Here is a 23,724-nt window from a genome sequence, read left to right as displayed (position 1 = left end):
AGCCACCTGCAAGTCCCCAAACCTGATTTCCAAGTCCCATGTAACAATTTACACATTTCATCCCAGGACTACCACTGCTTCCAGCTCCTTTTGTTACTGACAATGGCCTGTGGGATCCTGTTGGGCAGTAGCTCTCAACTGTTTTTTCATTTAGCTTAACAGAATCTTTTATTCTATGGAATCATTTACAAGTAGATCTGAGCAGAGGTGCTCTCGTTAGAGTGGGTGGGACGATCTTCGCCTCTACAACATGCACCGGCTCGGCTCCCGGTTTCACTCCTGCTGAACCACAAGGTCCACAAGGGCAGAGACCGTGTCTGCCCCGTTCACAGCCATACTCCATGCATCTCACACTGCCTGACAAGGGTAAGCACTTAAGTATTTTTTTAAATAATTAAACCTTTAGGGCTCTGTGCAGTTTAAGAGTGCAGAGGTAGCAGAACACCAAGAAGATACGTTTGCAGAAAGCCATGCAATGGTGACATATTTAATTCCAACTTAGTAATTATAAGAATTTCAGAAATCACATTTCTTACTTTTCCTGTTTATTTTAGATTCCTATGTATTCATTTTTGGAGAACTCCTTGGCCCAGCTTATGGGTCTGTTAGAACAGCTTGAGAATGGCCCTACCAGTCGGCTGGACACCCGGTTCATCATGAGGCGCTCTGGCAGATCCATGGTGTTGGCGATGGTCAGGACCACAAGCCGGGCCTCCTTGTGCGTGGGCCAGTCAAAGAGATTGTACATTATGTCTTGTTTCTGAGTCCACAGAAGGTCGAGCTGCCAGGAAATGGGGAGAGACGCAGGGTCAACCACAGAGACGGAGCCGGGGCCCCGGAGTGAAGCCTGTTACCACTGCTTTAGCTTCATGTGCTCTCAGGTCACACCACCAGCAAGGACATCAATGGACACATGCCTCTCACCACCACAGTGAAGGAAGAAGGGAGCCAGGACTTTTCTCCCGCCCAGTATTTGCTCCCGGGACACTGCAATCAAGTGCCACGCCACTTCTTCTCCAGTCCTTCCGTGGGCGCCTCCTTACCTCGTCCACAAGCAGCACAGTGGTTTCCCGAGAGGACCCTCGAGTGCGGAATCGCTTAGCCAGCAGTTCTGCGGCGTGGTGAGCTGTTGCCCTGTGACCCGTCAGCCTCTGCAGTGGGGCGGGGCGGGGCGGGTGGGGGAGTGAGTGGTGAACTGTCAGGACTTTACTGCCCTGGCTTAAAGTTAAATCTGCACATAGAAGAAGCTGTTCAGCCTGAGGACTTCAGTATCCTACCCTCTGCCTTCCACTGGAAGGAGAAGAGAAGGCAACGAGAGACAACAGATAGTGTTTGAAATGCAAATGAGCCACAGGCTGGCCCCAGAAGCCCCTCCAAAATCATTAGTGTATGGCTCTGTAACTGGACATTACTGGTTCCAAGATAACGGCTAACGAATGAAAAAGTGAGATGCAAACTTCGGCCCACCTCTAACCCCTTTTCCGAGTTGCCACAATGCCTGCTGTGTACAAATGGTTTTCACCATGTTGGTAAGTACTAGCTTCCAGAAATGCCTATCCAGCTCCTAGACTTCAAGGTCCTTGAGGGTAGGAATTCTGCCTTCTTTGCCCTTGCTACCTCTACACAAAGGACAATGCTTGGCAAGTTGTAAACATGTAACATGCACAAAATTAAGTAAACCTTTCCCTTTTCATGTGCCACCCAGAAACTGTATTTTCCAAAAAGCCCAAACAGGGGAATCCCTGGCAGTCCAGTGGCTGGGACTCCGTGCTTTCACTGCCAAGGGCCTGGGTTTGATCCCTGGTCGGGGAACTAGGATCCTGCAAGCCGCGTGGCCAAAAAACCCCCAAAACCAAAAGACAAACCAAAAAAACCAAAACAAAAAGCCCAAACAGCTTTGCTCACCTGCAAGATTTGCACATAGACTTGGTGGGGCTCTGTCAGCTTCATGCCATTGACCTCAATGTATTGAAAGGGAGGAACATCATTTGCTTGGGATGCCTGCTGCAGGCAGCGTATCACCTCGTGTACAGTGGCAGTCTTCCCTGTCCCAGGGACCCCGGAGATGTACATGCACCTGGGGCAAGAAGAGAAGACCCCGGGCTAGGTCTGTGCAGCTGCCTTACACTATCATCAGTTATGAGTATGAGAATGTGTGCTAAAGGAAGGACAGAGGCCCCTGAAATGTGGAGGTGGGAGCAGTAAGGACCATCCTTGGAAGCTGATCAGAGCAGGACCTGTTTATATAGAATCATTCATTCTATAAGCAAGGCTGTATGCAAAGTGCCCACCCAAAAAAGGCCAGTGTCATTTTCTCTGTAAGACAGAATTCTATAGAATTACTTTGACAACAAAAACTGCTTCAGAAGCTTAGGCTTCAGCAATGGCCTTGCCTCTTCTGACACCAGGGAAAGACCGCTTGGGTGAACTACAGCACCTGAGGTGGTACTAGCAGGGCCTTCTGCCCTGAGCATCCTGCTTCCTCAACATGACTCACCCTCCAGTATGGTCAAGGAGTTTGCTTTCCACAAAGTTGTACATGTCTTGGAATTCCTGTTCCCGACAGGGAAGAGACCCAGGTACAGCAGAAACATGCAGCCTAAAGTTGGTGGTAAAATGAGGGAAAAGGAGGACTTTAGAAGCATTTTACTATCTACTCAATAATAAATGGAAAAGATTTATCGATAGTTTCTATTTGAAACCTTAATCTCACATCCAAGGGAATGCCTTCATTCTTAAACTTCTTCATTTGGCCTTTCTCCACCCAGACAAATCACCCAACTCAGTGGTTCTAACTAAGAGTACATATCACCTGGGGAGGTTCCCCAAATCACATGGGTGGACCTCATCCCACATGAGATTCTGATTCAACTGATTTCTGGCAAGATCTAGGCTTATTATTTTGAAAAAGCCCCCACGCAGTTCTAAAGGGTAGGTACTGCAACTGAGAAGCAGTGTCCTGACCCATCACCTTCCAACCCTGAGAAAGTGGTGGCAGTGGACTGCACACTCCTCCCCGAGCCTGTCCACAGCAGCTCACCCAGACACTGCTTGAGGTTTCTTCTTTCTAAACACACACGTTCATCTTACTCTCTACCTTTATTATGTACACCAATGACTACAAAGCACTCCCAGTTCATGTGAACGAAAGCAGGGGCCCCTGAGCGGCGTCACCTCAGCCGGGCCTCCTCCAGCACATTGGCGGGCTCCTGGGCAGCCAGGTTTCGGTTGCGGATCCGGGGAGTGGCGTGACGTGGTGTTCTGGGCTCGGGCTGTATTCGAAAGAGAGAACATTTAGATAATCAACAAGGACCTACTGTAGAGCAAAGGGAACTCTACTCAATGTTCTGTAATAACCTATATGGTAAAAGAATCTGAAAAAGAATGGATATATGTATATGTATAACTGAATCACTTTGCTGTACACCTGAAACTAACACAACACTGTAAATCACCTATACTCCAAAATAAAAAAAGAGAGAGACAGAACCTATTTCAGAAGGAAAAAACAAAGCAAAACTCCATCCAGGATGCATCAGCAAATCTGATTCATGATGAGCTGATAAAAAGAATAGAGGTAGTGAATTCCTCTTAGTTCCTTCCTGTATAAATTACCAAGATTCTCCCTTTCTCTCCTCACATTATACATACATTTTGTTCATAGTCCAAACACAATTTCTTATTTCTAAGTTACATATAGTATTAGGATTTGAAAACAATGTCAGTCTGAGGAAAGAATGAATAAAAGTATGGATTAAATACTTTTCAAAGTAAAATACTATCTTCAAAGAAAGGCAAATTATTAAAAAGTCCTAAATACTCTGCCCAAATAGGGTACAGTAGCAGGCATAAACTGGGTTTGATTCATAAGATCCTCCTCTATTCCGCCCCCGTGAGTTGCATTCACTGATTAAAATAAAAAAGCATCTTTAAAAAATTTTTTAAAATTAAAAAGATCTTCCTCTAGCCTTCTTTGAAAATATGGTCAATCTTTAGCTCAGAACTTCCACGATCCACTACACAGTACTTGAAGAAACCTCCCCAGATTTTTCCACTTCAAACCATAGGGTCATTCAGTTTAGGCCCACAGACCGATTTCACTATTCTCTTTTTTTCCTTGCTGCTGGCTCATTAGAGCAGGCCTGCTACCCAGTAGTATTCATGGTGTTTCCACAAAGCACTCCCTTTTGTGGGGGCATTTCACCTACCCACCCTCTGCTTGTAGCCAAGCTATAAAGCGATAGTCTCTACACCTCTTCCCAAACGCAGAAGAGCATTTAGACCCTGTTAACAGCTTAACATCTATTAACTCTGGAGAAAACAGGAAAATAATAACAAACCTTGCTGAGAAGGTTTTTTTTTTTTAAAAAAAGGTGGACTTCTGACCTTTTTTATTATGCTAAAGAGCTCCCCCCACAAATCCCTTCTTCTGGGTGGGACCCAGGAGATGCAATCAAACCAGATCATCTGGGTGAGCTACTCTACAAGACTGCCTCGTCCAAAGGCAATCTATTGGATTTCCTTCCCTAAAGGTCTTTTCTTTGACTTCAACCCAAGCCCAATCACATTTTTCTTGATATGGAAAAATGGAGATCAGCTTTAGAAAGGCCCCTAATTAGGCATTTCTAAATTGTTCTAAAGAACAAGATGCTCCACGAAAAATGTTTCCTAATATACTAATGCCCTCACAATAACATTAATAAGTTAATGGCCTTGAGAAGTCATGTGATAATGAAACCAATTTAACTTTGTTTAATCCAAACATTTCTCAAACATGTTTGAACACAGTAAGACCCTCTTTTCTTAATAGCTTTCAATGCTCTGCTAAAGTTCCACAGAAAGCAGAGACATCCATTTACCTCTTCCATGTTTCTGTTACACAATTCATCACCAACACCTAGTAGTGCTCCCTATTCCTCAAGTGCATTGAGTGGCACAACAAAACCAGTGACACGGCTCAGCAGCCCTGGATTCAATACCCACTGAGCACTGACTGCGCACAAAGCCCTCTGCCAGCTTTCATGGGAAACACGTTCTTACAGTTCTTGTCCTTCCCTCAGGCAGTCTGGCTCTTGGCCATTCGGTTCTGTATCTTAAAAGGAACTTGGACTCAAATTTTATCACTGTCTACTGGGTTCATTTTCAGTCCTAGGGTTCACGTAGAACCTTTCCTCCATGAATACACACGGAACTCTACTCAATACTCTGTAATAACCTATATGGAAAAAGAACCTGAAAAAGAATGGATATATGTATATATATATATAACTGAACCACTTTGCTGCACACCTGAAACACATTGTAAATCAACTATACCCAAATATAAAATAAAAATTAGATTATAAAAAAAAGAGAAAAAAAAAAGGTCATGAAGAACCTAGGGGCAAGATGGGAATAAAGATGCAGACCTACTAGAGAATGGACTTGAGGATATGGGGAAGGGGAAGGGGAAGCTGTGACAAAGTGAGAGTGGCATGGACATATATACACTACCAAACGTAAAATAGATAGCTAGTGGGAAGCAGCCGCATAGCACAGGGAGATCAGCTCGGTGCTTTGTGACCACCTAGAGGGGTGGGATAGGGAGGGTGGGAGGGAGGGAGAGGCAAGAGGGAAGAGATACGGGAACATATGTATATGTATAACTTATTCACTTTGTTATAAAGCAGAAACTAACACACCATTGTAAAGCAATTATACTCCAATAAATATGTTAAAAAAAAAAAAAAAGAAAAAGAACCTTTCCTCCATGAATACTCCAAGTGGCATAGCTTTGAATATGACAGACCTATGCTCAAAACCCAGCTGTTATTAGTTATGTGACCTCAGTCACCACAATTTCTAAATTACGAGAAATAAACCTAAAAGAACCTTACGGTTTTCTTTGGTGTCTTGGAGGGGGTCTGTAAGGATGACTTCATGGAAGAGTGTAGGTTCCTGGACACATTGCTGCGTGTTCTCCTTGGAAGAGGGGGTGTGGAAGCCTCTTCCTCCTCACTGTCAGAGGCTGAAATCTTGGCTACCGGCAGAAACTCTTCCTCTTCTTGGTCACTTTTACTATTACCTAAAAACCTGAACGGTAGGACACATTATTTTCTGATATTCAATGTTTGAAGTCTACATAAGAAGCTCCTAGCATATCAGTGTGGATTCGAGGTATTGCAGAGTCTCTCCTGCAACCGAGCAATATCAGATGTGCTCCTCTTCTTGGGCTCTTGCTACTGGGAAGCTCTATTAAGGGCTTTATTTATATTATCTCATTAAACCCTGCAAAACTCTGTGACTTGTTTATTATTATTCCCATTTTATAGATGAGGAATCCAAGGTTTAGAAAGGTTAAGTAACCTTCCCAAGGTTACACAGATAGTAAATGACAAAGCCCAGGTTCAAATCCAAGTCTATCAGAATCAAATTCCATGCTCTTAGGCACCGCACTAACAGTCTTGCTGGGTGTGATGATTATGGGGCCCTGGGAGCCACCTAAGGCCAGGGCAGTGTTTCTTGCCCCTTTCAAACTATGCCGTTTATGTGAAATTAACATAATTCCAGACATACTAGGTAAAGGAGAATCTCAATGGATTAGCAAATAACAAACAAGAAATAAAAAGAGGATTTAAGAAATAGGATTACAGATTTCACAAATGGCAGGATGTTTTTATGCCTGCCAAGCAGCAGTCTTACCTAAGCTGCTGCCTCATCCGATTCAAAGTCAAGAGAGAGCTCTTTCTGCGGATACGATGGGGAGTAGAGGTAGCTTCATCCTGAACTGGTTCTTTGGCCTCCCTGCAAGATACCAGCGCAAGGTTATGGAAAGCAGTTTTGGGCAGCAGGGATCAACAGCAGGACTAGAAGATAGTCAGGTGGCCTGACTGGCTCCTATTCTTTCTGCAGCTACTTTGGAAGGAGCTAATCACACTTTGCTAAAAAGTTTGTAATTGAAGTTTGACTCAAACCCAGAGATTAAAGTTTGCCAAAAGCTTATCATTTAAATCAGACTCATCACCTCCCCAACTAGAGATCAGAATATACTAATCCTAGGCAGAGTTTCTTATCCTTTTTTAATTTCTGACATATTAATGAATTTACTGTCCACTCAAGGGTAGCAGAAATGCAGCTATATTTTCAATACAAAGCATTTATCAAGCAAACTAGGTAAGCCAGGTGCTGCAGTTTCTGAGGAGGAAACATTGAAATTTCAGGCTTGTCACATTCCCTGTGCAGCCCATTATTTACAAACATTGCCCAATGTCAAACTGCAGAGTTTTTTCTAGATGCATTATCTTCTTGTACTATATGTATTTGAAAATGGCTTCCAGTTTAAAAGAAAAAAAACTAAGAAAATCACTGTTAAAATGTGGCAAAGAGCCACAGCAAGTAATGAAATCCAGGACTGTGAAGCAATTCAGGTTTGAGAAATTATCTTCTGGAGCAGTGATCCCCAAAGGACAGCTGGGTATATCAAAATCATCCAAAGAGCGTCTCAAAAATGCAGATTCCTGGGCCCAACACTTGGAGGTTAATTTCCTACATCTAGGGAAAGGCTCAGAAATCTGTATTTTGGAAAAGCTGGTGATTCTGTGACACAGGCAGGTTTATCGGCTGTGACCCACACATTTCACATCACGTGAAGGATCTCGATTTGCTCTGTGGGAGGCAGGGGAGCATCCCCAGTCACCTCGTTTTGATGTTTTCTGGTTTCAGAATCACAGAAGGCACCACCGAGGACTTCTGTCCCCCCTTGATAGGAGTAAGTGTTCTTTCTTCACTAGTCTCTGTCGTTTTCAAAGCTGGGACTCGAGTTCTCAGGATCATGCAACCATCAGGTGAAGGCTTCTTGTCATCCTCGGCACAACACTGCTGAATCTCTCCAGCTTTCTCTGGGGTTCTCAGAACTGGAGATGAGTTCTGAGGACCATCAGGCTGAGACCTCTTTGAAGGCGAGGTGATCTCAGAGAAGGCCACTTTCCGTTTCATTCTTGCAGGAGACTCCAACGAGGCCCATGAAGTCTGCTGGGAAATCCTAGTGTTATGCATCCTAGGGAAACCTAAGTTCAAGAGAAATCACCATAGACAATGTGTGAATTTTATAACTAGCACTATATACACCCCTAATCTCTTTATAGATAAATTCATTCACTGAGTGATACAAAGACATGAGTTATCCATATTTTGAATTATTCTATGCTTTCTTTTCCTGCGCCAGGTAGCTCTTATTATTTTTAGACTCTCTCTCTTAAATTCTACGAGTAATTTTGCTAGCTAGAACCATAAGTCAACAGTTAAATCAGCTTTTACAGATAAATGTTCAGGTCAGGTTTTCTGTGATGTAATCTACCAGAAGAGTGGTTCTCAACCAGGGTGATACTGCATATCCTCAGGCCCCATTCAACAGCAACTGAAAAAATTTATACCAATGGCTCTGTTGAGTAATACCAAGTCCTAGATTTTTCTTAACCCAGATTATATCTACCAACAGAGAGAAGATGGGTCCCCAGGTTGGGGGGTGAGGGTAACCAACTGGGTTCTAAGAATACACAGAGCCACATTTGGATCTGCTCCTCTCTCACCATGACCAAAGGCACCAAGAACCTGGACATTCATTCATAGATATCAATTGAGCTATTAAAAGATATGTGGGACTTCCCTGGTGGCTCAGTGGTTAAGAATCTGCCTGCCAATGCAGGGGACATGGGTTCGATCCCTGGTCTGGGGAGATCCCACATGCTGTGGAGCAACTAAGCCCGTGTGCCACAACTACTGAGCCTGCGCTCTAGAGCTCGCAAGCCACAACTACTGAGCCTGCGCACCACAACTACTGAAGCCCACGTGCTCTAGGGCCCGCATGTCGCAACTACTGAGCCTGCGTGCTGCAACTACTGAAGCCCATGTGCCTAGAGCCCATGCTCTGCGACAAGAGAAGCCACCGCAATGAGAAGCCCGTGCACCACAACGAAGAGTAGCCCCCGCTCGCTGCAACTAGAGAAAGCCCGCGTGCAGCAACGAAGACCCAATGCAGCCAAAACTAACAGGGCAGATGATACACATAAACGTCTATAGTATGAAGTTTAAAAATTGTCCTAAAGCACCTAAGTGCTAATAAACATGGCTTTTGAGACAGACCTTGAAAGAAAGGCAAAATTTCAACAGAGTTGAAAGGGGAAGGAGGGGAATAAGTGAAGAGAATAAATGAGATTGATGTGAGCTAAGGCAACGAGGCAGAAAAGCACTGGGCAGAGGAGTTCACTTTAGTCACAGCACAGGGTCTGTGTGGAATAGCTGCAGACAAGGTAAGAAGTCATCTAGTACCTGTGTGGTAAATATGAGGGTAGCTCATGTCTAGATTAATGTAAAAATGTCCCAATGTCCTGGTCTCCCTCATGCCTCATTTCCCCATCTTTCTGTCAAAAACAATCCAAAATATTTTCATCATATCTGCCTCATCTAATTATGTAACTGTGTCAAGTTTAAATTTTTTACCCTAACTTTCAAGATCCTACAAAATCAACAGTGAAAAAAACACTCAATTATTTCTAAATGGTGGTATTACAAATTATTTCTCTAGTAGTCTTCTGCATTTCCAAAATGTTTTATATGTTTATATTCAGCTCCTAAACATTTGTATTCTTGATAGCTCCTACTAAGGAGCTACCAAGAATGCAAATAACTTATACTCAATGAACTTGGCACATAAACAGAAAAATTAAGGACACATAATAGGATGAGGATGAGCTCTCAGAACAGTCATGGAGTAGCTTTCAGATATATTATTAGTGAAAAAAGTTAAGATGGAAAAGAATACATCCAGTATAATACCCTACTGGGTAAGAAAGAATGGGAAATAAAACTATAATAAAATAAAAATTATATGCATGTTTGTGTATGACTGTGTGTATATATGTCTGTGTGTGTTTCGATTTATCTGTTGATTTTTGCAAAAACCAAAGGAAAAATAAACCAGAAACTAATAAAATTGATTACCTACAAAAGATGAGGTAGAAACAGGGACAAGGGTAAAGAAAGGAATGGGGCTTATCTGAGTACACTTGTCTTAAATAGTTTTGACTCTTTAACTATGCTAATGTTTTAAATGTTTTGAAAATCAAAGATGGGAAAAGCCCTAAAATTAAACAGAAATGAAAGAACCTAACTGTATATCACCAATAAAATAACCATTAGTGGAAGAAAAAAATTTAATCAAAGTAACGTTACTCCCTCAGTGGAATATATTCTAAAGGCATAAAGAACTGCAAATCAATTTTGATTTGGAATTATGGAATGTGGGAAGGATGGAAAGAACCCCATGGTATAGATTAGAAGTACGAGCATGAATTTAAGAGTTTTAACACTATATTATAACAAATATATATATATTTCTTAGCTCTTCCACTAAGGATCTAAAAGCAATGTCACCTTAGTAGCTAAGCTCTTGAAGAATTAGCGAATTACAGGGCTTAACATCACTAATCATTAGGGAAATGTAACAATGACATACTACCTCACACCCATTAGCATAGCTACAATCAAAACCACAGAAAATAACAATATAAAACAACATAATAATAACAAGATCTAAATAGTTGGTGACGATGTGCAGAAATGGAACTCTTGTGTGTTACTGATGAGAATGTAAAATGATGCAGCTGCTATGGAAGAGTATGGTGGTTCCTCAAAAAATTAAACGGAAAGGAAATTTTACCCCAAATAGCCAAAGCAATCTTGAGAAAGAAGAACAAACCTGGAGGCATCACAATCTCTGATTTGAAACTATATTACAAAGCTACCGTAATCCAAACAGTATGGTTTTGGTGCACACACAGATCGATGGAACAAAATAGAAAGCCTAGAAACAAACTCACATATATATGGCCAATTAATTTACAACAAAGGAGCTAAGAATATACAACAAGGAAAGGACAGACTCTTCATTAAATGATGCTGGAAAAATTGGACAGAAGAATTGAAACATGCAGAAGAATGAAACTGGACTACTATCTTACATCATACACAAAAATTAATTCAAAATGGATTAAAGACTTGAATGTAAGGCTTGAAACCATAAAACTCTTAGATGAAAATATAGGTGGTAATAAGCTCCTTGACATGGATCTTGATGATGATTTTTTGGATCTGACACCAAAAACAAAGGCAACAAAAGTAAAAACAAACAAGTGGGACTACAGCAAACTAAAAAGCTTCTGGACATCAAGGAAACCACCAACAAAATGAAAAGGCAACCTACTGAATGGGAGAAAATATTTGCAAATCAAATATCTGATAAGGGGTTAATATCCAAAGTATATCAAGAACTCATACAATAGCAGGAAAACAAACAATGAGATTAAAAAATGGACAGAGGACCCGAATAGACATTATTCCAAGTGAAGCTATACAGATGGCCAATGGGTACATGAAAAGGTGCTCAACGTCACTAATCATCAGAGAAATGCAAATCAAGATGAAGTATCACCTCACACCTGTCAGAATGGCTATCATCAAAAAGAAAACAAATAAGTGTTGGCGAGGATATGGAGAAAAGGGAACCCTTATGCACTGTTGGTGGGAATGTAAATTGGTGCAGCCACTATGGAAAACAGTATGGAGGATCCTCAAAAAGCTAAAAATAAAACTACCATATGAGGGACTTCCCTGGTGGCACAGTGGTTAAGAATCCGCCTGCCAATGCAGGGGACACGGGTTTGAGCCCTGGTCCGGGAAGATCCCACATGCTGCGGAACAACTAAGCCCGTGCACCACAACTACTGAAGCCCACGTGCTCTAGGGCCCGTATGCTGCAACTACTGAAGCCCGCACACCTACAGCCTGTGTTCCGCAACAAGAGAAGCCACCGCAATGAGAAGCCCGTGCACCACAACGAAGAGTAACCCCCACTCACCGCAACTAGAGAAAACCCGCGCGTAGCAACAAAGACCCAATTCAGCCAAAAATAAATAAATAAATTTATTTAAAACAAACAAACAAAAAACTACCATATGATCCAGCAATTCCACTTTTGCGTACTTATCTGAAGTAAACAAAAACACTAACTTGAAAAGACAAATGCACCCCCATGTTCACTGCAGCATTATTTCCAATAGCCAAGATATGGAAACAACCTAAGTGTGCATCAATGGATGAATGGATAAAGAAAATATGGTATGTGGGACTTCCCTGGTGGTCCAGTGGCTAAGACTCCGTGCTCCCAATGCAGGGGGCCTGGGTTCAATCCCTGGTCAGGGAACTAGATCTCTTATGTCACAACTAAGAGTTAGCATGCCACAACTAAAGATCCCTCATGCTGCAACTAAAGATCCCACATGCTGCAAGGAAGATCCCATGTGTTGCAACTAAGACCCATGGAGCCAAATAAATAAATAAATATTAAAAAAAAAAAAAAGGAAATAAATGAAGCCAATCTTACATAAACTTTAAAAAAAAAAAAGAAAATGAGGTATGTATATACAATGGAATATTACTCAGCCATACAAAAGAAGGAAATCCTGTTATTTGTGACACAGATAGACCTTGAGGGCATTATGCTAAGTGAAATAAATCACACAGAGAAAGACAAATACCATAGGATTTCACTTATATATGGAATCTAAATTAAAAAACAAAAACGAAAACCAAGCTCATAGATACAGAGAACAGATTGGTGGTCATCAGAGGCAGGGGTTGAGGAAGTGGGCAAAATGGGTTAAGGTAGCCAAAAGGTACAAACTTCTAGTTATAAAATAAATAAGTCATGGGGATGTAATGTACAGCATGGTGACTACAATTAATACTGTGTTGCATGTTTGAAAGTTGTTAAGAGAGTAAATCTTAAAAGTTCTCATCATAAGACAAAAAACTGTAACTAGGTATCATGACAGATGTTTCTTTTTTTTTAAATTGAAGTATAGTTGATTTACATTGTTGTGTTAGTTTCTGGTGTATAGCAAAGTGATTCAATTCTATATATATATATATATATTCTTTTCCATTACGGTTTATCACAGGATGTTGAATATAGTTCCCTGTGCTGCCCAATAGAACCTCATTGTTTATCTATTTTATATATAGTACTTTGTATCTGCTAATCTCAAACTCCTAATTTACCCTTCCCCCACCCCCTTTCCCCATTGGTAACCATAAGTTTGTTTTCTATGTCTGTGAATCTGTTTCTGTTTTGTAAATAATTTCATTTGTGTCATATTTTAGATTCCACATATAAGTGATGTTATATAGTAGTTGTCTTTCTCTGACTTACTTCACTTAGTATGATGATCTCTAGGTCCATCCATGTTGTTGCAAATGGCATTATTTCATTCTTTTTTATGGCTGAGTAGTATTCCTTTGTATACATATATATACAAATATATCGCATCTTTATCCATTCATCTGTCAATGGACATTTAGGTTGCTTCCATGTCTTGGTTATTGTAAATAGTGCTGCTATGAACACTGGAGTGCATGTTTCTTTTCAAATTAGAGTTTTCTCCAGATATATACCCAGGAGTGGGATTGCTGGATCATATGGCAACTCTATTTTTAGTTTTTTAAAGAACGTCCATAATGTTTTCCATAGTAGCTGCACGTATGGTGATGGATGTTAGTTAAACTTACTGTGGTAATCATCTCACAATATATACAAATATCAAATCATTATGTTGTATACATGAAACTAATATGTTATAATGCTATATGTCAATTATATCTCAATTTTTTAAAAAAGGAAATTTTGACACATGCTACAACATGATGAACCTTGAGGACATTATACTAACTTTAATAAACCAGTCAGAAAAGAATAAATACTGTATGATTCCACTTATATGAGGTATCTGGAGAAGTCAAATTCAGAGACAAAAAGTAGAATGGTGGTTGCCAGAGGATGGGGCATGAGGGAATGGGAAGTTATTGCTTAATGGTTGGAGAGATTGTTTTGGAAGATGATGCAGATGGTTATACAACAATGTGAATGTACTTAATGCCACTAGACTGTACACTTAAAAATGATTCAAATGGTAAACCTTATGTGATATATATTTCAAGAGACGTCCAATTAGTACTTGGCTCACTGCTGTACTAACTCAATACTGTAGCATGAATTAATATTTTATCATTTTCCTTTAGCCTCAGTATTGCCCACTGTGACCCATTTTACACTTACTGCTGAGCTCCAGCCTCTTCCTTGCCCTTGGGGTGACAGGATGGGAAGGAGTTTGGCGAGATTTGGAGGTGGAGTGCCTTGATTCAATCCTTTTGACCACACGTTCTGCTGTGGTCCAAGAAGGGCTTTCTGTACTCTTAGCTTTGTCTTCCACGGACTTCTGGCATCTAGGGTTGCCTTCTTGTAGCTTACCCAACTGTGCAAATAGTTCTGGAGGTAGTGGTTTGAATTTTTTCTCATTCCAAGATAGTTTAACAAAGAACGTCTTCTCATTTTTCAGATCCATAGGTATCACTTCATCTGGGGCTAAAGCTACTACCTGAATTTAGGAAGTATAGATGACAGAAAGAAATGAGGACCCAAAGAGTCAATGAAGGCTCTGTGAGAGCTATGATTAAAGAGCGTTCAAGTCTGCATTCTTACCTGGAACAATTACTTTTCTAAACAAAAGAGGCACGGACATGGCACAGCATATTTCCAGAGTCCTCCTTGCTGATATCCATGCCTCATGTTGTTTTCTTTTCTAGTCCATTCTATTCACCCATGCCAAGTTTTCCCATAAAAACTTCTCTAAGCATGCCCCCTTGCTCAATAGTCTACAATGGCTACCCACTCTGCAAGATCAGATTACTTAAACTGATTTTCACTGCCTTCTCAAATCTGACCCCACTTTACCTCCTGAGAGCTCAGTGCTCTTCACAATGGCTTTCCACCACTAGTCGAGCTCGGCTTGTCACAGTCCTGCTCATGCCCACCACTGTGCTCCTGCCTAAACACCCTCCCACCTTTCCAAATCCACCCATTTTGCTGCTTCAACTTCTACATCTGCCTTTCACTTCTTCACTCATTTAACTCAGAGATAAATTATTCTGTGGCACATGATATGCTGGGCCCATAGAGTGGAAAAATCTGACTATAGTCATGCCAAGCCATGGTCTCCCTGCCCTACCAACCACCTAATCGCCATGTGACCACACTTCACATCCTGATCTAATCCCATTTGGGGGCCTGAAGTAGCTTGAGAAATAACCCATATCCTAGTCTCCAAACCAGTGTCTCAATTCAGCCTACAACTCTTCAGAACCTGATTTATCATGAAATCTCATAACACACATTTGCCTGGAGCAATGACACTCTTTGTACTGATTCACTCAAGGTGAAGGCCTCATTTAAGCAAGCATATTTAGCCTCAAAGTGCTTTATGCCTGCCACAATCACAGCTAAATATAATTTCCCACTGAGATACATCTGCTAATTCCTGCTCATCCCTCAGGTCACAACCTAATGTCACTTCCTCCAGGAGGCTTCTAACACATGGTAAGTGCTCTCAATAAATATTTGTTGTTGAAAGGAAGTAGGCAGGCAAGCAGAGAAGGTGACAAACAGGAAAAATGCGTTTCCATGGGGTAAATGAGAGCCAGTAATATCCTGGAGATCATGCAGTTTAGGAATCAGCCAGAAATAAGCTTCTAGATAGAACTGAGGATCAAGGCATCACCTACCTGCACGTGGCCAATGATGGTCTCGGCATTAATGTTGCTGTTACAGGCAGGGTAATCATACCAGAATATCTCTTGTGCATCAGGCTTCCGGCCCAGCAAATGCTGTTTACAGACAGGGACTTCACAGAATCGGATAAACCATTGTACTCGAGCACGTTTCTTGGAATAAGGTTCAGAATCTAGGAGGGATAGATGGAAAAAATAAGGTTAAAGATAATAAACATTACCTTAATCCTCACAATAATCCTACAAGGTAGGTACTATGGCTGTCTCCCTTTTACCGGTGAAGTGATCACATTTCAGGGCCCTTAAATAATTTGTCAAAGGTCACAGGACCAACCAGTGGCAATCTGACTCCACCCAGCACCCACGTTCTTCTCACTTTGCTCCACGTCCAAATGGTGCTATCAGTCATCACATAAATTGTAAAAGGCGTTTGAGAGGAGCAATTCTAATCACAGGTACTGAACAAATTTTGCAAATCAAAACAAAACTCCTAGCAAGACTCAGAGCATCAGCCACTGAGATGACTTCTGGCAAACACATGCTTGCAGTCTTCAGCTTTATCATCATAATATACCATTAACATCACTCCATACCAGTGTTAGCTCCAAGTGAAAGGACATACACTCATTAGCACCACCATCATCACTGCCTCTTCTCTTCCTTAGCTCTCTTCAGAGAAAGCTGAAGCCATCCAATGTAGCACAATACATGGTTCTAAAATCTATACACAAAGGCCCAAACCTCAAATACAAAAGCCCATCCTGCTGATGTGCTCCCCCTAGGGGATGTTAGTTTGATGAAGTTTTCCTCCATACTTGTTGAATATCCTCCCTAGCTCTATAATGTAAAATACCTTCATCCACTCTATCAGTTCCTTCTTTTAGGCATACAAACTGGCACAGGACTAGGACTAACTTCCACATACTCCTCTCCTAGATTTTGGAAGAAGCAGTTTTGTATAGTTTAAATTGCTATCCTTCTTCATCTTCCTTTTGGAGTTCTGCTCCATTCCCACTTTTCTGTGCTCTTCTCTGGTCTGCAGAGAGTTAACAGCTGAGAAAATCAGCTGCGGCTGTGAGTGTGGCCTTGCAGGCACCAGTTCACACTACCTTCCCTTTTTCTCCTCTAGCCTTAAGGGCAGTAGCAGCTTTCTGCACTTACTGATCTCTGGGAAACACCACTGTTTGCTTCTCCAGCCATTTCAACACTTATACACAAGTCCCTCTGGGTAAATAAAACACCTAAAGTGTTTCTGTTTTTCTGACTGAACGTCAACCAACTGATACACCTACCCAATCCAACTTACTGCCTCCCTAGTAAAAGTAACTTTGCATTTGCAAAATTACTAACTTCCTCATGCCAAAATTAAAGGACACGTCTCTACTAGAGTGCAAATCACCTATTATTTCCCTTCCCCCTTCTTCCGAAATTCATCCTTTCTCTCCACTCCAACAATCCTGCCTTCATGGCCTTTCTTACCCCCTCCTAAAAATGATGCAAAGGCTAAATTCTTGAGCCCTCCATTCCCATTTTTACCCAGTATTGCTCTATTGAGTAAAGACGTTCACTAGGTGGAAGAGGGCACAGCTGGTGCTTAAGTGACCCCATAGGCACACCCTATATACCGCTGTGAACAGAAGAATCAGTAACCACCCCTGTTCCCACCACGGAGCACTTCCCAATCATTAGTGACAAGGAATACTTTTCATTCCAGCCCCAAACTCACCGTCTTCAAACAACTCAACCAATTTAGCAACATATGGATTTTCATCATCATCCCCTTCAATCAGCACAAACTGTCCAACTTGGAGGTCAATCTCAGGCCAACGACCTTCTATTTTCACACTCATTTCTCTAGGAAATAACAGAGAAACATGTTAGGAAATCTCTTAGGGTGGGCCAAGCTCTTCAGACCCCTGGGCACAGAGGAATGTGCTCTGTAACTAGAAAACCCCCTGAATAGTTTCTCTCTGCTGACCAATCCTACTAGAAACCAATTTACCAGTAAAGTCACATGCAAGAGTAGATAACATGAATTGAATGAATTGTTTTAGCATGGATGATTAATCCAGAGGCCTTAGGATGAACCCTAACTTCTCTCAGTTATTGACAAAGAACAACAAAGGCTTCCTAAGACATGAAAGCTGCCCAATAACAACATCAGATTGTTCAGAGATGTCTTGGGCTAAGAGGATGTAGTAACAACATCCATCCTACCCTGTTATCATGCAGAATTATACAGAACCTATCTTAAATAGATATGACATTATCATACATATCAAATTTTATTAACCTGACGTAATATCTTCCTGTATCACTAGCCGCTATATTTATGCTAACATCTTCTTCCATCAAACAAACCCACACCCCCTTACAATCAATTCATATTTTCTGTCCCTCAATCCTCAACCTATAGTACCTAGAACACCCTGGATACAAGTTATTAACAGCTCAGCTTGAAGAAGCTATTAGTTCCAGTACACCAAAGGACTCTATTACTCACTTGTAGGTTTGGTAGTGCAGTTTTCGATCCAATGGCTTGTCAACCCACGAATAAGTTTGTCTGGTCCTCAGCCTTGTAGGACAGTAGGCCATGGCTCCTGTGTAAAAGTCACTAACTCTGAGTTAACATGATATGTTCTGATGGATTCTAGGGCACAGTCCCTGCCTTCAATGGGTTCAGCCTTCTTTTCTGTCCCTGCTACACTCCCACACATTTCAGATTTAGGAAAAAAAAACTTTTTTGAGGAAAAAGTCAAGCTCTATGAAGACCAAACATAGGCAATTCAGTATCATCTGGTACTATGCCTTATCTCTTCCTATCCAGGGAAACAGAAAGGTCAATGTGTAAAAAACTATAGATGTTTAGAAGTACTTACTAGGTACAAGGCACAATGATAGATGTGAAACATCTAATAATGTGAAACTAAAAGACAGTGATACAGTAGTTGTAAGTATCTTTATAACATTTATAATCTAGGTAGGGATAAAATATAACCACACGAAAGGACAACTAACAGTGCAAAGAGCCAAGAGAAAGCCAGAGAGACTACTGCAAGGTAGAGGACCAGGTCTTGTGACTGTTCAGGGAGGAAGGATTTCTTAAAGGGGTTTTCTAAAATGAATGTTAAATAATGTGTAGTTATTGCTAAGATGGATGAAATGAGGGTTTCCAAGGGATGGAGGCAAAAACATGCAAGGGGCATTTGGGGGAATGGCAATGGATTTTATCAAATGTATCATTCCACTTACCTTAAAAACAAAACAAAACAAAACCCCAGGGTCACTAACCTGTACTGCTCTGGCAGTTGGAAGGGGTCTTTTTCTTTGCAGCTGACAGGTCTTAGATATTAATATTGTGAATAGCTGAAAAGAAACAACTGTATTAAAGTACACGGGAAAAAAGACATTTTTACTGACAATTCTGAAATGAGAATGAAAAATCCAAACATATTTGACAATCCTCTTTACAATTTGGAAGCTACAATCTATTAGTCCTAATAATAATGCCAATTCATTATCTTAAGTTTAAGTTATTAAGAAAACAATCCTTTCCTCTAAATTCAATGTTTTTCTTATAGAGCTAAAGTTTGACAAAACTGGGGTTAAAAAGAAATTTTTTTTTAATCCAGTCTGACAGAATTTCTCTGAATTACTGATAGAGGGACCAATAATTTCAGTCCATGTTGAAAACAACAGAATTAGAATAGCATATTGACATCCTGATTAAATAATCTGGTTTCCTAAAATCAGCAGCATTATTTCCTACATTCTACTTGGGAACATTCTGACCCATAAGATTTTCTGCTTTTAAAAAAGGTATTTTTTAATATAATTTGAGGAAACTAATTAGCAAAAAGAAGATATTGAGTCATTAGTAAATGCACAGCTTACAAATGATGCCTGAATGATTACTATTAAGAACATTTAGAGTATAATTCACAACATAGTATTATTAAAATCAATCTAATTTTAATTAAATACATTGTAGAAATGAACCAACAGCAGACTGATGAGTTAAAACAAGTAGGAGACTTGTGCTCAAGTAAAAATGCATTTGGACTCATTATATCTCATAATCTTTTGGTAAAAATTTAGTAAAAGTGTTTGAATCTCAATAAATGTTCAAGGAAATATATTAACTCTAACTTACCTTCAATATACGTTCCTTTTAATGGAAGATGTAACATGGAACTATCAGTAAACTTGTAAATTTTCACCTTTCCGCAATGAAATCAGGCAAAATAGGCTACTGAGATACAGACAAAAGATGCAAGTAAATAAGCTCCATCATTAAAAAAAAATTGGAATATCACTGAGAGTGCTTTGTAGCAAAGTGGAATCTCCCAACACATTTTCTACAATTCTCAAATAATCTAACTGCAGGATAAATGCTCTGATTTGTCACAGTGTCTATGATATTTGATAACACTGGCATAAGGATCACACTTTTTCAAACTAAAAGCTGGCATACAGAAGGACTATCTCCATACTCCTAAGGTACTCCTGTATACCTAAGGTCATCAAACCCATGCTTTCAATGCCTTTAAATAGAAACCGTATTTTAGTTACTAAAGCAGGCACACTCTTTCAAAAACTAAGCCAAGATAAAATTTAACACTCCTTTTCTAGATCATGAGCTGTGTTCACTGAGACCAGTATAAGCATATATGCGTGCAAAGGTGGATGATTTACCAAAGGGTGAGCAGGCATGGGTATCGGAAGGCTCTCTGGGCCTGGACCACATAACCTGCCTCAACTCAGCCTGTCACTATGCTCCAGGCCTGCTTTTCCAGACCTCAAACAGACCAAGGTTGTTAGTGCCTTCAGACTTACACAGTTGTTGTTCTCTCTTCCTGAATATCTTTGCAGGGATGGCTCAGGTCTCAGCTCCAGTGAAACTTCCTCAGATAGGGCTTCACTGATACCCAATGGAAAGTTACTCGCCACCCCTTTATACTGCCCAGGGTCTTGTTCTATTGCACCAACCTATTATCAAAGCCATAAACATTATATTAGTTTCTTATTTGTTGTACTTCCTACATCAGAATGTTAAATTCCAAAAGAGCAGGGATCTTGGGACCTTGTCTGTCTTGTTCATAACTGTGTCCCCAGGGCCTAGGTTAGGACTTCGCACATAATAGCTGAACAAATGAATGAATGAATGAACTGGGTTTTTTTGTTTTTTGTTTTTTTAATTTTTTGGCCGTGCCAAGCAGCATGTGGGATTTTAGTTCCCCAACCAGGGATCGAATGAACTGTTTGTAAAAAATCATTAGGACAATACCAAGTGTGGTAAGGATGTAGAGCAGCCAAAACTCTCCTACACTGCTGGAGGGCATGTAAACTGGTAAAACCACTTTGGAAATTTGGCAGTATATACTAAAGCTGAACATATGCATATCCTATGACCCAGTAATTCCAACAGAATATACCCAACAGAAAAACAAACGTATCATCAAAAGACATGAACCAGAATGTTCATAGCAGCACTATACAGCAATGAGATGAAACCAACCACAACTGCACACATGTGGGGAAAATCTCACAAAATAACAATGAGCTAAAGAACTCAGACACCAAAAGAATACATACTATATTGATTCCATTTACACAAAGGTCAAAAACAGGTAAAAGTAACCTATGGTGTCAGAAGTCAGAATAGAAGGAAACCTCGGTGACTGAAAGGAAGCACAGTGGGGGAGTGGAGTGCTTCTGGGATGCTGGTCATGTTGTTTCCTGATCTGGATGCTGGTTACACAGGTATGTTCTCTTCAAGAAAACTCATTGAGCTGTATATGACTTGTGCATTTTCTATATGCAGGTTGTTTTTCCATGAAAAGTTCAAAAAATTAATCAGGAGTCCTTCTAAAGAGGCAGCATAAGGAAATCATAGTATATATCAGGCCTCTTTGCACTGTTACCCCACTTTCCTACCCTCGACCCAGCACTGCATCTCATCCACCATAAGCAAAGAGATTCCCCAACAGTGGTGATGAATGGAGTGGAAAGGCAGGCCAGACTTGGCCTAGCAAAGGCTTTGGCTTCTAGGAGATACCCACTACATGCTCCTAATGTTGCAGATAGCAGAAATCTGGAACATGCACACTACCCAGTCCAGGAGCCACATCCAAGGAAAACAGATAAGGGAGTTGCAGTAAAAATAATGATAGCAGATATTTATTGATCCAATAAGACAGAGGTAGAACCAAAACTCTTGATACGTTTATCTCATTTAATCCTCACAATAATCCTAGAACAATGCTAGTCCATACTAAGTGCAAGGTAGGCATTCAGTAATAAATATTTGCTGAATAAAAGGCAGATGCTATTAGCACTTCAAGATGGTAAGTTGTCCCAGTGTTATACAGGATAGCACAGACTTAATTCAAACCCCGAGCAGCTGGATTCCAATGACTGTGCTCTTAAGCACTTACCTTAGAACACCTTGTGTGAAAGTAGATAATGTTAATACATGTCTAAGACAGCTTGCTTCTGGTATGCTTATTACAATAAGGCAGGCTTCCCAGCCACTGACTGAAAGGTCAAATGGGCCTCAATTTCCTTACCCACAAAATGGGGATATTGGATTGGTGGAAAAGTTCGTTCGGGAACTTCCATAAGATGTTACGGAAAACCCAAATGAACTTTTTGGCCAAACTAATAGAAACTTTCTTTTATTCAACCAATATTTATTTATTAATCATCCATTCTGTGCCAGGCACTATTCTAGAATTACTGAGGATTAAGTGAGAAAATGCAAAATGGTCAATTCACTTCCCCAGTGCATTTATGTGTAAGGGACAGTAATTCTTTTTTTTTTTTTAATAATTTGATGAATGTTATGAAACACATACAATTCACACAAAATTTTGCATTTAATTTCAGGGAATTCATAAACCTTCTAAAGTCCATATATTGCCCTTTGTTACATTAAAAACTGTTGCAGAGGGACTTTATAAACATGATCTCACACCAGAAACCTCCAATGGCATTCACAACCACCCAATACAGTAGGGAAGAGGGTACCACTTTTAGAGATAACTAAAATCGAAAACTGCCATATCTGATCATTGCAATTTGGCAGATAGTCCAAGTTAAGAATCTCGCATCTCATGCCTCTAAGTCCAGTGCTTTTTCCAACTGTCAAAATAGAAGGCCCTTCTATCCCGGGGTTAGACTAGAGAAAGTAAAAGAGGTGCCATTACACTCTCCTCCTGGAAAGAAGGTGGATGAGAGCCCAGCAGTTAAGAGCAGCTCTTCTGGGGAAAAAAAGACCTGGGTAGGAGCTCAGGCCGCTTAGTCACAAAAAGGGACTTAGACAAGTCTCTTTCTCTCTGGGAGCAACTGCTATATCCGTAAAATCGGGTAATAACTTCTGCTGCTCCGCCTTCCCTGTGGTGCTTGCTACATACACTACGCTGAAATGAGGAAAAGATGCGACTGCTTCACAAGGGCCATGCAGATGGAAGGTTCACGTGGTTCAGATCATTACTGAGAGTCTCAGGGCGCTGAGGACAGGAGTGTTCACGCTTTTCTGTTGTGGGCTTTCGGTTTCCCTGCTACAAGGTCGCAGTCCCCGGGAGAAAAGGTGTTAGAAATCGCAATGTGTAAAGTAAAACGTTCCTAACGGGCTTAGAACGTGCCTGGCACTTAATAGGCACTTAGTACATTATCTGCTGAATGGATAATGGCTGAATGAGTCCACAGAGAACAAATTCCTCAGTCCCGCGGCTCAGATCCCTCTCCAGCCCGTGGGACTCCACTCACCGGGCGCCGCAGTTTGTTGGAGCTGGGAGCAAGCCCTCCGCTTCCCACCGTCCCCGCTTCAGGAGCTCGTGGAGCTGCAGCAAATCTACCTGCCCCAGGGGCACTCCTCTTACAGCTACCAGCCGCGTACCGGAGCCGAAGCGAGGGCCTCCCTAGGAATGGAAAGAAGGTGGAGAAAAAGAAATTTCCCGCCAACGCCGTAGCCCCGCCCCCAGGCTGTCTCCACGTTCCGTCAGCAGCCCGCCCTTCCGCCCCGCCCATCTAAGGAGGGGACGCAGGACGTACATCCGTCAACGG

The 23,724-nt window shown here is 41.1% G+C and overlaps 1 protein-coding gene across 1 annotated transcript in view; it reads right to left on the bottom strand.

Annotated features, from left to right (window-relative positions):
- Positions 1-23,661, bottom strand: part of ORC1 (origin recognition complex subunit 1) — a 33,200-nt gene extending 9,539 nt beyond the window's left edge. The window contains exons 1-15 of the mRNA XM_082429373.1: positions 23,428-23,661; positions 19,811-19,909; positions 18,949-19,023; positions 18,161-18,257; positions 17,384-17,511; positions 15,652-15,830; positions 14,150-14,468; positions 7,676-8,045; positions 6,682-6,783; positions 5,877-6,072; positions 3,175-3,272; positions 2,498-2,599; positions 1,906-2,077; positions 1,044-1,151; positions 632-781 (exon numbers count right to left, since the gene is read on the bottom strand). Of these exons, the coding sequence (XP_082285499.1) occupies positions 632-781; positions 1,044-1,151; positions 1,906-2,077; positions 2,498-2,599; positions 3,175-3,272; positions 5,877-6,072; positions 6,682-6,783; positions 7,676-8,045; positions 14,150-14,468; positions 15,652-15,830; positions 17,384-17,511; positions 18,161-18,252 (2,016 nt within the window). The 5' untranslated portion in view covers positions 18,253-18,257; positions 18,949-19,023; positions 19,811-19,909; positions 23,428-23,661. The remainder of the gene's footprint in view (positions 1-631; positions 782-1,043; positions 1,152-1,905; positions 2,078-2,497; positions 2,600-3,174; positions 3,273-5,876; positions 6,073-6,681; positions 6,784-7,675; positions 8,046-14,149; positions 14,469-15,651; positions 15,831-17,383; positions 17,512-18,160; positions 18,258-18,948; positions 19,024-19,810; positions 19,910-23,427) is intronic.
- Between the last annotated feature and the right edge of the window lie 63 nt (positions 23,662-23,724).

Source organism: Balaenoptera physalus (assembly GCF_965194825.1).
Source record: "Balaenoptera physalus genome assembly, chromosome: 1".
Classification (NCBI taxonomy): Eukaryota; Metazoa; Chordata; class Mammalia; order Artiodactyla; family Balaenopteridae; genus Balaenoptera; species Balaenoptera physalus.
Note: the sequence above shows the minus strand (reverse complement) of the source record. Positions and strands in the feature narration are given on the sequence as shown.